This window comes from Gossypium hirsutum, chromosome A02 (genome assembly GCF_007990345.1).
Source record: "Gossypium hirsutum isolate 1008001.06 chromosome A02, Gossypium_hirsutum_v2.1, whole genome shotgun sequence".
NCBI classification, from domain to species: Eukaryota; Viridiplantae; Streptophyta; class Magnoliopsida; order Malvales; family Malvaceae; genus Gossypium; species Gossypium hirsutum.
The window spans coordinates 72,939,110-72,956,530 of record NC_053425.1 but is presented as its reverse complement, the minus strand read 5'-3'; the positions used below and the strand labels follow the sequence as shown (position 1 = coordinate 72,956,530).

Genomic DNA, 17,421 nt, shown 5'->3' with positions numbered 1-17,421 from the left:
GTTTTTCCTTGACACACTTCTTTTTATGCATGAATTTTTTTTTCTCTTCTCTCATCAAAACAAAAGTTCATGCAATGGGCAACAAAGTGAGAAATTCATTTTTTTTTCCTACACAACATGAATACTACACTCATCTTGCATGAGAATTTTTACTAAGAATTCTCATTCATTGGGCAAAATGTAGATACTCAGTTTTGGCTATTAGCATTTTTATCTTTTCCTTAAGATAAAAAAATATTATATTTCTAGAAATTGTGCTGCCAAGTGTATCTCATCTAGAGCAACCACTCTTTTTTATAATAGTTGTTTAAAACAATTGTTGTTCATGAATAGTTATCTCCAGAATAGTTATATTCAAAATAGGGCTTTAGTTAGAACATTGTGATCTAGTGTAATTGTTATTTCAGAACAACTCCTGTCGAGAACAACTAAAGTTTGAAATAACTCTTGTTTAGAATAGCGATGTTTCAAGAATAACTATGTTTGGAACAACTATTGTTTGGAACAACTTATATTTTGTACAATAAGAGTCATTATTTAGAACAAGCTTTACCAAGTAAAATATTACCATAAAACAACTCGTATTCGAAACAACCTCTACATTAAAAACAACTATATTGAGAACAACTCATGTTTGGAACAAGTCAAAGTAATCATTATTCAGGAACAACTCTCAATCAAGATCAACCATTATGTTGTGTTTTAAAAGATGTTCTGCAAAAGACGTTTCATATGGCACTGTTTCACCAAAATAGAAGTGGAAGTAACATCAGAATATGGTAGAGTTCTTAGGCTATCTTGGCTTTTGGGATATTCCAAAGAGCTTGGTTTGGTGGATCAGATATGGAAGTAGTTAAGAATTCTTCTCTTAACTTTTTCTTATAACGCTGAGTAATTTTCCCTCCTTTCAAAAACATAGTAAATTCTTCTTCACTCTTCACCATCACCAACAACGCCTTTCACTGCCCCTTCTTAATCATTAATACAATTGTAAATGAAAAATATCTATCATTATTCTCATTAATTATCAACTTTGTAACTCCTATTCTTGAAACAATGTAAATAGGAGCTTTTCATAACCGATGAAAAATCTTTTGGCACATTTGAATTCTAGCTCTCAAAGCTCTCTTTAAAATTCTCTTTTAACTTCTTTGTTAAGTTTGAATATGCTCTAATCTTCCTCCCCACTTTCTCCCAATACATTTCGTTCACTTGTTCTCCATCAAAAGAACCTTTATAGAAGTTATATACAATTTTTTTTATACATTATTAAAGGCAAGAGAGAGGAGTAACACGATTTGCACCCATGTCAAATGGATGTCTATCTAAAAAATTAGTTATTGTTTGAGTTAACATATTTATACTTATAAAAATAATCCAACAAAAAAATTATTTAATTTGATATGGGGATACAATCTTCATAACATGCAACGTGATTTCTACTGCCAATATTACATAACTCTTGGAGGAAAATTTTTCTAGACTTGTTTAATAGCCTAAACTAATTTAAAAATCCTTTTATTATTGTTTTAAAGATAAGAAATCCAAAATTTTAAGCCTCAAATGTCATTCAATAAAAAATGGGGTGAGAAGGCAACTGATAAAAAGAACGAAACATCCATTTTCGTCTTCATATTTGAAAATTGACGGCCTCAACTACAATAACCAATCATTGTATAATATAAACTAAAAAAAAATGGCCAAAGAAAGGCGAACTATTCAAAAATAATGAACTCAATAAAATAATTAATGGGTTCAACTTAGAACCCATAGTTTTCTTTTTCCCTTTTCCCTGCAAGAGTAAAGATCCCCCAATTCATGCATAAAAAATATGCTTATAACAATTACCTTCCTCCTCTTGGTATTTAAACTATACCTGGAAACAATTCTGTGATCTACATGTTCCTTTTAGCAGTTTATTCCACACTGTTCGACATCCGGTCCAGTCACCTTGGTAGTAAACGGATCAATCCGAACCCATAAAAGTGAGAAGATGGATGCAAGGAGAATAGCCCACACAACAACAATGGTTGGCATTCGATTTTGCCGTCCCATTAGACCCTTAAGGAATGGATACAAATGAATGATCACCCAAAATGCAAAGAACAGTTTTCCAAAGAGAGGGCCCCAAGATTGATAACCGCTGTTGATAGCATAGGAAACTCCAGCAACCACTCCGACGAGATTAATTATGAGGAGAGTAGTTGGAGGAATGAGTAGGGTAGTCCACTTGAACATATAGAGTTCTGCGAAATCCCCATCTTCATCAGATGCTTTTGAAGTGACAGTAAAATTGGTATCAATGCCAGCAAGGACTTTTAGAAGACCCTGGAACACAGCAAACAGGTGGGCGGATACACCTCCAATAACCCAAAACTGTTCATTTCTCCACCATTCATCGATCCCTACCCCACTCCACCTCATCTCCAATATACCAGTGGCAAAGATGGAAAGAAAGAGAGATATGAACCAGATACTTGCAATGTTACTGATCTGCAATATAGGACAACTCAGAAATTAATCTCCACCTGGTTTCCAGTCAAAACATCAATTATAATTTCTTAGTTTGAAAAGCTATTAATTATTCATAAACTTCGGTGACAACAATTGGAAATTTTGTGATGTCTCTTAATAAGTTCTTCTAAACAGTGTCCTAGCAAAATGACACATCATATGGCAAATTAGAGTTTATAAAGTGGTAAGTGATAGGTTAGTGTCAGCACTGACCAAGCAATCAAATTTTTTTTCCATGAGGCTGAAATTGGCATTGTACTTACCTGTGGAATAATAAATTTTCCAGTCAGCAGACAGACTGCAGGCAATGTGCAGTAGGCTAGAAGGGGAATGGCTGTAATCGGGTATATTGTGGTGTTAACATAAGCAAACCTCTCAAGCCATTTCAACCTTCCACTATACCCATACCATATCGGGCAATGGCGACTGAATAGAATTTCAACTGAACCTAAAGCCCATCGAAGCACTTGATTCAAACGATCTGAAAGGTTAATCGGAGCAGATCCTTTAAAGGCAGGGCGCAGTGGCATGCAATAGATTGATCTCCAGCCACGAGCATGCATCTTAAATCCTGTAAGAATATCTTCTGTAACTGAACCATAGATCCATCCTATCTGCAAAACATAAATTTAAAGCCTATAAGATGGAACAAAATTGACCAAACTGTGTCAATAATTCAAGAAAACTGCTCCATCTATCATTGATTCACCTTAAAGCCTAAAACAAAGAAAGAAAATAAGAGGGAATACTAGCTTCCTATCCTCCAAAAGATTTATTTACTAAGTTACTTTCAAGAAAGAAAGCAGAATGCAAATGAATGATTTTCTCCTTCAAAACCGTATCCTTATGCTCAAAAAATAATTTCTTATAAGTTTTATCTCATTGTTGAAAGGTCCGGTCCATTTCTGATTTGTCACATCACAGCTACCAGCTAAATGTCTATGTTCTCAAACAGAAAAAGGGAAACTAAAAAGAGGTGAAAAGTGAAAAGGGGCTACACACCTCGCTTCCCCAATCAGTTTTGTCCTCATATCCACAGCTAATGACATGAATAGCTTCTTTAAGGAGGGATTCTGGAGTTGCAGACTGCGGAACACCACCATTTTCCATAAGTGTTGAAGAAACAAAAACTGCTGATTGACCGAACCTTTTTTCTAGGGTCATCTGTGACATAAGATGTGAGTTCTCATCATCGAATCCAGCACCTACAAACAAAATGCAAATAATTCAATATCACAACTTCAAAATTTGTGCTTCATAAGTAAAACCAATACACCATAGTTGCATTATTTATGATCAAAACTCAAAAGTAAAACCAACACTAGCATGGACAAAAGTCAACATAAGAAACACATCGGGCAGTACTAACAGACATTAACCAAATATTTCATGCAATTTGTAGAATACTGAACAGAAATAGTTAGCATATTTCTGCTTAAGCACAAAGTATATAGGGTGGGATAATATAACCCTTAATGAGAAAATAATGCCGAACAACTCCACAATGCAAACTTCCAAAATAAGGGTTTGAATCACAGAAAACAGAACACAGCTAAGAACAAATATATATGTGTATATATATATATTCATTCTAAACAAGTAGAGTGACTGTTGAAAACGAACAGCGAAGATAGAAAATCATACCTTCTACCCCTTCTATATCTTCTAGATTATATATTGGCACAGTTGAATTCACATGCTTTCCTGATTTCTTATTGCTAGAGTCCTTTTTACTTGACTTGGAACTCTTCTTTTGCGATCCACTAAAGCATGAAGAAAACAGCCCTCGTTTTTTATGCTTGGGCTTGAGAGGAGGTTCATAACCATACAGAGCTGTTCTGTTGAAGACACACCCCGTACCCACATAGACAGGGCCTTGAATTCCATCCAAGCCTCTTAAATTTATCTAAGAATTCATTTAAAATTAAAAGAAAAGAGGAACATTAAATTAACAATTATGTGACTAAGGATGATAAGTTGGGATGCAACAAGTTCATGGAATAGCTGGTCAAAGGAGCTTACATCGAAGAAAACAGTGTTACGGTTGGCATAACGATCATTTTTATCTATTCCATCAAATCTTTGGGGAAACTGAACGTAACAAACTGACTTTCCAAGATTGGGATCCATCAAGAAACACATAGCTTCTCTCAATGCCTTGCTGTTGTTTATGTAATGATCACAATCAAGATTCAACAAGAATGGTCCATTGGTGAGAACTGCCGAAACGCGCACCTGATATTGATAAACAGATTCTTAAGCTGCATATATGCCTAAAAACAAGAATCTCTAAGACTAAATTACTGACTTATTTTGCCAAAAAAATAAAAAAAGTTACTGACTACTTACAAGTGCATTCATAGCACCAGCCTTTTTGTGATGCTGAAATCCAGGACGTTTCTCACGAGACACGTAAACTAATTGTGGAAGCTCATTACCATCAGAATCGAGTCCTCCACTATGACCTAAGAAAACCTGCCAATTGTGAAGAAAAAGACATGAGCTTCAAAGCAGGAAGGGAAGCCAATACCATCTTCTTGGTATCATGAAAATCATAATATACACACAAGGAGAATAATTCTAAAAATGCAGAGATATTTGTAATAATAAAAATAGAGCAACAATAACTTGGCTTTCAGAATTGTCTGATCCGAATATTTAGCATATAAGACATGCATTCAGATATGCTCAACATCTTCATAGCTCAAAAGAAAATTCTTGCATCTGAAAACTAATTGCTATACATTAAGAATCTGAACCAATCATTTAGAAAGCCCTTCCAATTCTAATTGAACAAACCTGGATCATTCCTGGATGATCCCTTGTGTTATTTCCTGGCCAAGGAGTGCCATCTTGCATGATCCATCCTTCATCAGGAACTTTTTGTGCTTTAGCAACAAGTCCATTAATGCGAACTTTAAACTCTTCATATTCTCTCTGCATCAAAAGTATAATTGTTGTGTAAAACAATGTAAATACCTATTAATGTATCACCAGCATTAAATGAAAGTAGAACTTTCTACCTTCATAGCTCTCCGTTCCTTGACAAAATCAGGTTGAACCTTATCTTTTAGGTAATCGATCTTTAGGGCAAAGTACCATTCTGGAGCTCGTGGTTCAATGCTGTATTTCTTGCAGAAAGGAACCCATTTTCTGGCAAACTCTGACGTTTCAGATAGAGCTTCAAATGTTAACATAGCAGCTCCATCATCTGAAACATAGCATGAAACTTTATCGACTGGGTAGTCAACTGCAAGTATGGATAGAACGGTATTGGCTGTGACAAGTGGCGGTTCCTTTAAAGGATCAACAGTACTGACAAAAATGTCAACAGCAGCCAACTGGGATGGTTCTCCTTCTCGGTCATATCTGTGAATTATCCAGAAATTGGGAATCAAAATTCATTAGGACTTCAAACAGTTTTGCATTGTCCAAGACCTCAGAAGTGGAGTAACTACCTCAAGGCCAGCCTGTCAAGATATGTTTCACGGTTCACAGGAAGCCATTTAGGGAACTGATCCAATATCCATGATACTGCAAACCATATCTCACAAATCACAGATATCAACCACAACGCATAGGCATTGGGAACTGGATTTGTTATACGATAATGCAGGAAAATGCTGAGAATAACAAGCCGCAGGACAATGACCATCCTATAAGGGTTAATTCTAGAGGAAGGAATTGAGACTTTCCTCGATAGAGGCTGGCGGGCTTCATCATTTCTGCATTACAGAAATATAGAGAGAGAGGATTAACAAGAAACAGTATATAATATATATATATACATATATCAACTATTATTATCTAATATATGAAAGCAAGCTAAAGGACAAATCAGAATCTCGAGAAAAACTCAGCTGAAACTGGAAACTACTCAAAATATACAGAGATTACCATGATAGCACAAAGCCTGGAAGTGCTTCCATTATAGAATCAGTTATAATGTCTATTTCTTTGTGTAAGACTATTATACTGTGTACGATACTGCATAATGTAATATTTGTATACACATATACAGTTCACCCTAATGGAGAACATAATCGAAAAATCAATTACTTTTAAAGAATATTTTAGATAGCATCTATTTATCAAGCTGAATTATATCCTGTGTATTACTTTCTTGTTTCTATTTTAGTCAATTAGAAGAAAGAAGTTCATTAATGCATCAACATCCAGAGAGGAGAAAGAACTGGAGAACAAAAGCCAGAAATAGAGAGAAAAGAAATTGTAAGTTGGGATGAAATAAAAGGGTCGAATAATGCTCTGCAGCTGATAGAGATATGCTCACATTGAATGAACAGGAATACATAATAGTGAATCAAGTGAGATGCTTACAGTATAGAGTCATCCATAACTACATCAGTGCTGGCATCAAAATCCCCACCTCCCCTGCCTTCAGAAGGGGCATTACTAACACTCATCAGAACTGCATTCTTCTCTGGCTTTATCTTCCAACCATCAATCCTCTCCTTCCAGGCTACATTGCCAAACCCTAATGACCCAAACTCTCTTGCTGGATCAACCAACCTAATATTACCTGCGGAAAAAAAATAGTATCACTTCATTGTAGCATCCAACAGCTAAACCAAAATTGATGTCTTCCACATGATGGATTCACTCCATACCCTTTCCCCTGATCCCACTTTCAGGAGAGGCCATTGAGGTTCTTGAAGGAGATGCAGCAGACAGCTCCCCAGAAACCTAGAACCAGAAAAAAAGTTCTCGTTAATTGTACTCTCAGAACTCTGAAAAACAAGAGAAGCAAGAAAATATTCCTCAACCTACCGAGCTGCCATTGGTGAGAAAAGGAATATGATTAAGAGGAACTTCTTTGTCGTAGATGGGGGGTGCCATGTCTGACACTCGGCTATAATTCGTATCCCAACTCAGTGTTCGCTCTGCCTTCTTATACCCCTCACCTTGGGTACGTGATGTTTGATTTGAATTATTTGCTACATTATTGGCAACAGCATCTTCCACTTCTTCCCCACCAATAGCAGGGCTTCCTAAAGACAAAGAAGAATAAAATAAACATCACTCTTGAATATTTGGCACTAGTGGAAGAATAGCATAAGACAGATTAAAGTTATGATGACTTAACCTTTATGCCTCTTGTACTTGGTCTTGCATTGAGGACAAGACTGGGTACCATCTTTTCGCTCGTATTCATAACATGGACGGCAAACAGGAAATGCACAAATATGGCAAGCAACAAAGGATTCACCATCAGCATTTGAGCCAACATTATCACTGCAGATCTGGCAAACTTGTCCTCCAATTTTACCAGATTTCGCCTTAAAGCAATGAAACTAAAATTCAGTTTTTTTCCTCTGGGAAAAAAATAAAATATATTTATAGATAATCATTCCCAAATAAAGCAAAGAAGTCCCAGATTTAGAAATTATGAAAGAAAAGTGGGGCACTTCTACTTTAATGGAATTTGGGAACATATAATCACATTATTAATTAAATTCTACTAATAAATGGGCATTGTATAACAATGAATCAAACAAGTATAATGAAGCTTAAAACAGGACCCAGATTCCAGAACCTAACAAAACAAATAATCTAAACCAAATCCAGAAAAATGTAATAGAACTCAAACAAGCAGCACCCTGTTTAGATCTTTAAGTTAACTAGCAAGTAAAGGCAGATTCTTAACAATGGAAAAAAAAAATAAAAAACAAAAATAAGAATTCAAAAGGAAGATTTATTTGCAGCCCAACTCTAGAGATCCAAACGAGTCAAACAAAGATCAAACTTTGGATACAGAAATAACATAAAAAGGATAGAGGCGAACGATATAGCCAAATCAAACAGAAAGGCACTGACCACTGAATCTGCTGTTGCATCCATTTGGTCTCTAACAGGACCAATGCCAATGCCAATGCCTACTAAAATTGCAATTCAAATGCAGCCCCCAGATCAAGAAATTACCCCCAAAAAGACTAAATCTTCAATGAAATCAAACTCCATCCAAAATAAAACAAAATAAAATAAAATTAAAAAGAAATGTGATACATTGGGGTCTGGAACACCGCTCTATCCCAGCAGACCCAATCTTCAATGAAATTAAATTCAACCCAAATTCAAAATTTCTTTAAAAAAATGTGATACAAATGGGAGCTGTAACGCCCCTCTACCTCGTCCTATAAGAAGAAGCTGGCAGGGAAAGAAAAAAAGAAAAAGGCAAATGGGGGTATAGATCACACCGACACTAGAGAGTGAAAGAAACGTAAATTTGTTAAGGTCACATATCCCCCCACTTAACATTAACTTTTGCTATAATTCAGAATTCACTGCTATATCTTGAGATTTATCAAATTTTAACTCATACAATTTATAGTTCTAATTCTAAGTAAGAATAAGGTTTTTATTTAAATATGTATCTATCTGTGTTAGTATAATTTATTTGATTGAGATGATATCATTTATTAAAATATTATTATATAGTTAATATTTAATAAATTTAAAAAGTAAATATACATTATAGAGGTTTTAAATCTCAATATATTTTAGATTTCTTTTGGTGATTGTAGTGAAAAAAAAATTATTTTAATAAGAAATAATTAATTGTATGTTTCCTAATAAAGAAAAAGCGGCAGGAAGACATACCTTAGAAAGCTGACGATGTAGTGTAATATAAGTTAGAAGAGGAGATAATTTTTTTTTTGGACTTAGGCTTTTCTGGATGAGCATTTATTTTTATTAGGTGTGTTCAGGTTTTTTTTTTCATTTACAATATTTAATTTTATCTTCATGGTTATTTTTATATTCATCACAGATAAATGTGCTATCCACTTAAAGAGACTTGTAATTGATAAATTGTACTCTAAATTATACATTTTTTTATAACATGGTATCTTAATTTTTATATTAAAAGTGGTACTTAAATTATTTTATTGTTACTTAAATCTTAACATTATTAAAAGAAATTAATTGAGTAATTATATTATGCCACATCAACAATTTTTTTATTTTATAATTTATATTAATATTAATTAAAAAATATGTATATTAATATTAAAAATAAAAAATATTTTCCCTCCCTAATGCTTGCCTCTCTCCTTCCTCTCCCCAACTCTGAAAGCTTTTACTGATGCCACCTCTAGTCAGAAACCAAAACCTGTCAAAGACATCTTAATAGCCATAGTGTATTCGAATTTTCAAAGGATTTGTCAAAACACACCATCTTAAAGTGACAAAAATTGTTTCTTCAATTGACATAAACCAAGAAAGTGATGAAACTTGTTCCTGACTCCTAAGATAGTCGGCTTTCGTATACCAGAGTAGAGCCTGTATTCTTCCAAGTGATTGCGCATCTCTAAGGCCTCCTCAAAATAGTTGTCTTGGTTCATGTCGATAGTTTGAAAAGCATCACCACGGGTTAAGATAAAGGCATAGTTTTTATTAGATCTGATCAACTTCGGGCTGGATATGGATTGTGTTGATGCAAAATTTTAGGCTCGTTTTCTAGGCCTAATTCAATCCGAAAATAAGTCTAAATTTTTTCTTAAGTCTGACACAAATAAAAAAGGTTAAACCCAAGTCCAACTCACCCGTATTAAATATATAAACACAAATTTAAAAAATATAATTCATCAAATACACTAAAAACTTTAAAATAAATGTTTCTCAACAAATTAAAAATATATTAAAAAATTAAACTTAAATAACATTAAGATAGTTACAAGTTACAACTTAGCAAACAAATGACTTTAAAATAATAGCAAAATTAATAATAAAATAAGAGTTATACAATATTCAAACGATAACAATAAAATAGTAATAATATAATAGCAAAACAACATTGAACAACAGCAAGGAAAAAATTTTAGGCAAATTTGAGTCAGGTCATGGCAAAAAATATCTTACCCGAGGCCTAACTCATTCTAAAAGAACTTTATTTTTTGTCTAAACTTATTTTTCGAGCCTATATTTTTATCTAAATTCTTTCACTTTCCAAACAAGCCTTCAAACTAGGACGGGTGACGCAACTCGTGATGAGTTTTAGTTTTAATTTTCTAACTTGCTCTCTCTAAACTTCAAACTAGCACACGGGCGCGTGCCTTGGCCGTGTGACCCTTAAGAAATGCTAACGTCAAAAATAGAATATCCAGGTTTTTGCACACGGGCTAGGACACAGGCGTGTCATAGCCATGTGAAGGACACGGGCGTGTGCCAGGCCATGTGAAAACTCCTGTAGGTATGAATTTGGAATTAATTCCACACGAGTGTCGGACACGGGCGTGTCCCTGTATTGCCTAGGCCGTGTGAGCCACACGGGCCAACAGCATGACCATGTCGAATTGGTCAGATGGGCGTGTTGCCCCTCCCACACGGGCGTGTGCCCCTATATCTAGTAATATTTTTCAGAGATTGTGGGAAGATCCAAATCATTCCTGAATGGTTTTAAATGACGGATGGAACCTCATAGACCTTTGTTATGTAGTTATTGATAAAGAATCGGAAAAGTTTTAAACTTGACTAAATTTTGATGACTAAAAAACGTGTGTTTGTATGTGACCGAGTTAGGTAACACCTCATATTCTATCTCGGCATAGGGTACGGGTATGGGGTGTTACAAAGATCCTCATTTAATATATAGGTATATAGATGTTAATCACACACTAAGTATTTTCATTTTTCCAATCTATTCTTTAGATAACCACTTAATATTTTGATAAATAAAATCTTTAATTTTAATTTTCTTTTCTTTAAACCCTTAATGTAACATCCCAAAATAGGGCCTAATCGAATAAATTAGGGCCTTAATCTGACATCAAAATATTTATTTTATGATTATTATGAGGCCTAGAATATGAGAATATGCATGTGTTAAAGTTTCTTGAAGAAATTCCTTGAGTAAGGTGTCCAATTGGAAATTAGGGACTAAATTGAATAAATTGTAAAACTTGGATTCTAGAAGCAATTTGTATGAAATTGCTTTAGATTATAAATTAGAAGGTCTTGGAGATAAATTTTCCCAATTTTTGAGTTTTTGGACAAAAATGGGTTTGCATGGATGAAATTTTAAAGAAAAGGCTTAAGGGTATTTTAGTCATTTGGTATTTTAATGTAATAAAATGGGAAAAAGAAGGAAAAAATCAGCCATTCTCTTCTCCATGGCTGCTGAAAATTGAAGGGACACCATAGCTAGGGTTTTCAACATTTTCAAGCTCAATAGTAAGTGCTCTCAAGCCCCGTTTTTAATGTTCTTTTTATTTTTGAAATTCCGGTAGCTTGCTCTCTCTATTTCTACCTATATTTCATGCTAGGGTTCATGTTTAAAAATTTACCCATGCATGAGTTACTTGTATTTTGATGGATTATGGAGGAATATGAAAATTGGATGTGTGTTAAACATCTTTTCCTAGGTGATTTTCATGAAAAAAACCCTTAAAGGGACTTTTTTGCAAAAATTATAAAATATGAGGTAGAAATGTGAAAATAATGGAAAATGTGGGCTTCCATAAGAGAGAAAAATGTTTGCCTAGACTTGGGTAAGATAAAAATTGCATGTGTTTCATTATACGAGCCTAGGGACTAAATCGTGAAAATGTGAAAGGTTAGGGACAAAACGGTCATTTGGACCGAGGGTAGAATTTAGACTTGAAACGTATAATGTGGAATTTTAATGATTCAATTTTGTTGTTATAGACCCCGAGGAACAAATTCTGGAGGTCGATCGAGGAAAACGAAAGGTTTTGGAATAACCGAAATACAATACCGAAACGAATACCATGTAAGTTCGAATAACTTAAAGTAAATGCCTAATATGCCTAATTATATGATTTGTGAATGAATGGTGATTGCATTTATTAAATGACATAAGATTTGATGAAATACATTATTAATAATGATGTTTTGAAAAATTGTCTCGGATAAGGTTAAAAGGGGAATTCGATGGATAAACCATGTTTTACATGTGTAATGAGATACTGCATGTATTGCAGAAAGGATTTAGCCTGGACGGGCAATCCGCTGATCTCAATTATGAAAAGGATCTAGCCTGGATGGGTGTTCCTTTGGATGATTGAGCCTCTTGAAGAATACATGTGCATTATGGATTTAGCCCGGACGGGTAATCCGATCAGGGTCTGAATTTAACCTGGATTGGTAATTCAGATCCGAGCTCATTAAAGGTGTTTGTCGCAATAAGGGATTTAGCCTGGACTAGTAATCCTGACACCACCTTATGAGTTTACGATACAGAGGATTTAGCCTGGACTGGTAATCCTGCCATAAGATGTGAGGTTCGAGGGAGTGCAAACCTGAAATGATCATCCTTATGAATTGAAGGTTAATGGATATTCCATCGAGATTTCCTAGACACTCAACGGGATTAACATGAAATACATGTACAAAATGAAATGTTGAATGATGAGCTCATCTAAGATAAATTACATAGTGCTTTGTTATATGACTAACTCATTAGTTGAGTGCATGTGATAGGGAACTATTTTATACTTGTTGGTTTCCTTATCTATTATGGATGTATGCTAATTACTTGGTAAGTTTACTTTCCTGTTATTCGAGCTTACTAAGCATGTAAATGCTTACTCCTCTCTTTTCCCTACTTTTCAGAGCTGAAGGACTCATAAGGATTGGAACACGGTTAGAGAGTCAACGCACTATCAATTAGTCCAGCTTTGGTACATAGATACTTTGTTTTGTTCAATGACATGTATAGGTATTTTTGAGTATTTTTTTATATGTGTCATTTGATTTGCCAAATGAAGGCATGTAAAGATGTACCCATCTTTTTGTATATAGCCATAGAAACTAGCTTATTTGCAGTAGGCTATGACCTATAAAATTTCCATGCATGTTTATGTTCATATATGACGGTTGTTTCAAATTGGCAATGAGTCACAAGAACGAGCCAATCTTGAATGTATTAAAGTGACATGGAAACCCACAAATACAAGATAGGAAATAACTTGGCATGTGTGAAACCAATGATACAAGGTTTCTATGTAATAACTTTTACTAAGAACATGTATAAGAATATAATCATGTTTTAATTTGCATTTGATAAATATTAAGTATAAGTGTTGAAAAGGGTGACCAAAGGCTTGGAAAATAGCCTATTAAGGTCCATACAGTTGGACACACGGGCATGTGTCTAGGCCGTGTGTGACACACGGGCCACTCCCATGGGTGTGTAGTGTGGCCGTGCTTCCCCTACACCTAAAAATTTTAAGTCAGCGTCGAACACGGGTTAGTCACACGGGCGTGTCTTGGTCATGTGAATCTAACAAAATGCTCAAGTTTTGGACACAAGGTGACTACACGGACGTGTCCCAATACACACGGGTGTGTGTATGATCTAAACACGGACGTGTGAGGTATTAAACTATAAGTTTTCCTCAGATCTTTAGTTTGGTCCCGAACCATTTCTAATGTATGTTTTGGGCCTCCTGAGCATGTTCAAGGAACATAATGCATGTGAACGAGAAGTTTCAAGTTAAAAGAAATTTATGGTCCGGTTTTATATGCGTATGCTTGACTCAAGTCTGGTAGCACCTCAAACCCTGTCCCGGTGTCGGATACGGGTGAGAGGTGTTACATTTAGTGGTATCAGAGCTACGGTTTAGTCTATTCTAGGACTACCGTAGAGGATATCGAGGTTTGCTATACATGCCATTATTTGAACATTGATAGCGTGACATCTCCTAACCGTTTAAATTGTTTTTGAATATAGTAAATGTCTTTCAATCAAGCGTAAGATGAGTCCAAGGGAGCCGAGAGCCATGCTACAGCTTCCGTACAACGAGCTGTATCTAGTAGTAGTAGAAGGCTTATGTCTAAAGGTTGGGAAAAGGCCCGAGCTGCCTTCTTTGATATGATAGATGAATGGTTTGGATATTATCTGAGGAATCGCCCCAACATACCAAGACCTCCCCCGCCCCCTAACCAACCTGATGAGGATGTGCCACGAGGTATGGCACAGGTAAGAATCGCTAAGGCCCCCGTAGATAAACCTATAAAGTATGGGGCTAAGGAATTTAAAGCCAAAATTGAGGATGATGCTGAAAGTTTCGAGTTCTGGCTCGAAAATACTACAAGGGTGTTAGATAAATTGTTGTGCACACCCGAAGAGTGCTTAAAGTGTGTCGTGTCCCTCCGGAAGAATACTGCATACCATTGGTGGAAGATTGTATCCTCTGTAGGGCTAAAGGAAACTATCACTTGGGGTTTCTTCCAAGCAGAGTTTAGGAAGAAATACATTAGCCAAAGGTTTTTAGACTCGAAACGAAAGGAGTTCCTAGAACTCAAACAAGGGAACAAGACTGTAGCAGAATACGAGAGAGAGTTCGTAAGGATAAGTCAGTACGCAACTGAATGGGTTTAAACTGAGTAGGAAATGTGTAAACACTTCGAGGAGGGTCTAAATGAGGAAATCAAGTTGTTGATCAAAATCCTTGAAATACGGGAGTTTGTCGCATTGGCTGATTAGGCCAAGAAGGCCAAGGAGCTTAATAATGAAAGAAAGCAAGTAAAAAGAGAGGCTCGAGTTACGAGCAAGAGGTCTAGTGGTAAAACACTCTCGTTTTCTACAAAGAAAGTAAGGAGCCAACATGAACGCTCCACTTCATCAGTAGGATATTCGGGTAGACCGAGAGGCTCTAAACGACGAAGTCAGAAGTCCTCCTCCCCGATGGTGACTAGTATGGGAAGTGTTGATGATCAAAAGTAGAAGTGTAAGAGTTGCAACAAATTTCACTTTGGAGAGTGCCAAATGAAGAGTGGTGCATGTTTCAGATGTGGTTATCTTGACCACTTTCTCAGAGACTGCCCAGAGCGAGTTGAAAAAGAAGTGGAAGTAACCCGGAAGTCGAGTGCTCCCATTCCACGAGGTAAACCTTAGAGATACCCTGGGAGTGCTAGTGGCAGTCGAGTTGCGACTAAAGACACTGCAAAGCTAGAGGTTCGAGCCCCGGCAAGAACGTATACGATACGTGCTCGAGAGGAAGCCTCTACTCCTAATGTTATTACGGATACTTTTTCTCTTTTTAATACAAGTGTTATTACTTTAATTGACCCGAATCGACTCATTCATATATTTACATGAGATTGGTGTCTAGTATGAACATACCGGTTGAACTTACGGAATTCATCATTAGAGTGTCGAACCCACAAGGCAAATCAGTCCTGGTTGATAAAGTCTGTAAGAATTGTCCTTTGACGATTCAGGGTCATTGCTTTCCGGCTAATCTTATGTTATTACCATTTGATGAAATTGATGTACTACTTGGTATGGATTGGTTATCCCTTCATGATGTAATTGTAAATTGTGGTAGTAAGCATATTAAATTGAAATGCCCGGATGGTGAGATTCTATGGGTCGATTCAAGAGACTTGGGTTCGCCGCCAGTTGTAATCACGGCAATGGTTGCTCAGAGATATATAAGGAAAGGGTATGAATCCTACCTCGCATTTATATTGAACGCTAAGGAAACAGAGTTGAAGATTGAGTCTGTGCCGATAGTATGTGAGTATCCAGATGTGTTTCTGGAAGAATTACCCAGATTACCTCCTGAGAGGAAGATAGAGTTTGGTATTGATTGGTGCCAAGGACAACTCCCATTTCTATTGCTCCATACAGAATGGCGCCAGCTGAGTTAAAGGAGTTAAAATCATAGTTGCAAGAGCTGACGGATAAAGGATTTGCAAGACCAAGTTTTTCACCTTGGGGTGCCCCCGTACTATTTGTAAAGAAGAAAGATGGTTCGATGAGGCTATGTATAGATTATCGATAATTGAACAAGGTAACTATCAAGAATAAGTATCCTTTGCCAAGAATCAACCAGTTGAGAGGAGCCACCGTGTTCTCTAAGATAGACTTGAGGTCTTGTTATTATCAATTGCGAGTTAAAGAATCAGATGTACCCAAGACAGCTTTCAGGACAAGGTATGGTCATTACAAATTTTTTGTCATGCCATTTGGGCTGATGAATACACCGGCCGTATTTATGGACCTAATAAATAGAATCTTTTGGTCATATTTGGATAAGTTTGTCGTTGTATTCATTGACGACATCTCAATTTACTCCAAAAATGAGACAGAGCATGCGAAGCACTTGAGAATTGTGTTGCAGATCTTACGGGAAAAGCAACTGTATGCTAAGTTTAGCAAGAGTGAGTTTTGGCTCTTGGAAATTGGATTGTTGGGTCATATTTTTTTGGGTGAAAGCATCCGAGTTGATCTAAGTAAGATCGCTGCAATTGTCGAATGGAAACTGCTTAAAAATATAACCGAGGTTAGAAGCTTTTTTGGCTTAGCCGGTTACTATTGAAGGTTTGTAAAAGGATTCTCTATGATAGTGACTCCGATGACGAGGTTGCTATAGAAAGACGTTAAATTTCAATGGACAGAGAAGTGTCAGCAAAGTTTTGAGAAGTTAAAAACATTGCTAACCAAAGCTCCTGTTTTAGTACTACCTGAACCCGGAAAAGAGTTTGTAGTCTACAGTGATGCATCCTTAAATGGATTAGGTTGTGTACTTATGCAAGATGGCAAAGTGATAGCCTATGCTTTACAGCAATTGAAACCACACGAGAAGAACTATCTAACACACGACCTAGAGCTCGTCGCCATTGTTTTTGCCTTGAAAATTTGGAGGCATTATTTATATGGTGAGACTTGCCCCATATTCACAGACCATAAGAGTTTGAGGTATTTGATGACTCAAAAATAATTGAATCTGAGACAGCGGATATGGTTAGAATTAATTAAGGATTATGATCTGATCATTAACTATCACCCAGGAAAGGCGAATATGGTCGCCGATGCATTGAGCAGAAAATCCTTGTTTGCTTTGAGAGCCATGGATCCTCGTTTGGCATTGCTTGATGATGGTTCAGTCTTGGCAGAGCTAGAGGCTAGGCCAACATTTC

At 36.1% G+C, this 17,421-nt stretch overlaps 1 protein-coding gene across 1 annotated transcript; it reads right to left on the bottom strand.

Annotated features, from left to right (window-relative positions):
• Positions 1-1,612: 1,612 nt before the first annotated feature.
• LOC107951817 (probable cellulose synthase A catalytic subunit 8 [UDP-forming]) lies at positions 1,613-8,641 on the bottom strand. Its single transcript, NM_001327591.1, is given in 14 exon segments — positions 1,613-2,493; positions 2,778-3,128; positions 3,517-3,719; positions 4,159-4,420; positions 4,537-4,749; positions 4,864-4,989; positions 5,314-5,451; positions 5,538-5,883; positions 5,973-6,239; positions 6,853-7,054; positions 7,143-7,218; positions 7,303-7,523; positions 7,619-7,811; positions 8,350-8,641. Coding segments are annotated over 14 exon segments (3,207 nt in total). The 5' UTR covers positions 8,374-8,641; the 3' UTR covers positions 1,613-1,908.
• Positions 8,642-17,421: the final 8,780 nt, after the last annotated feature.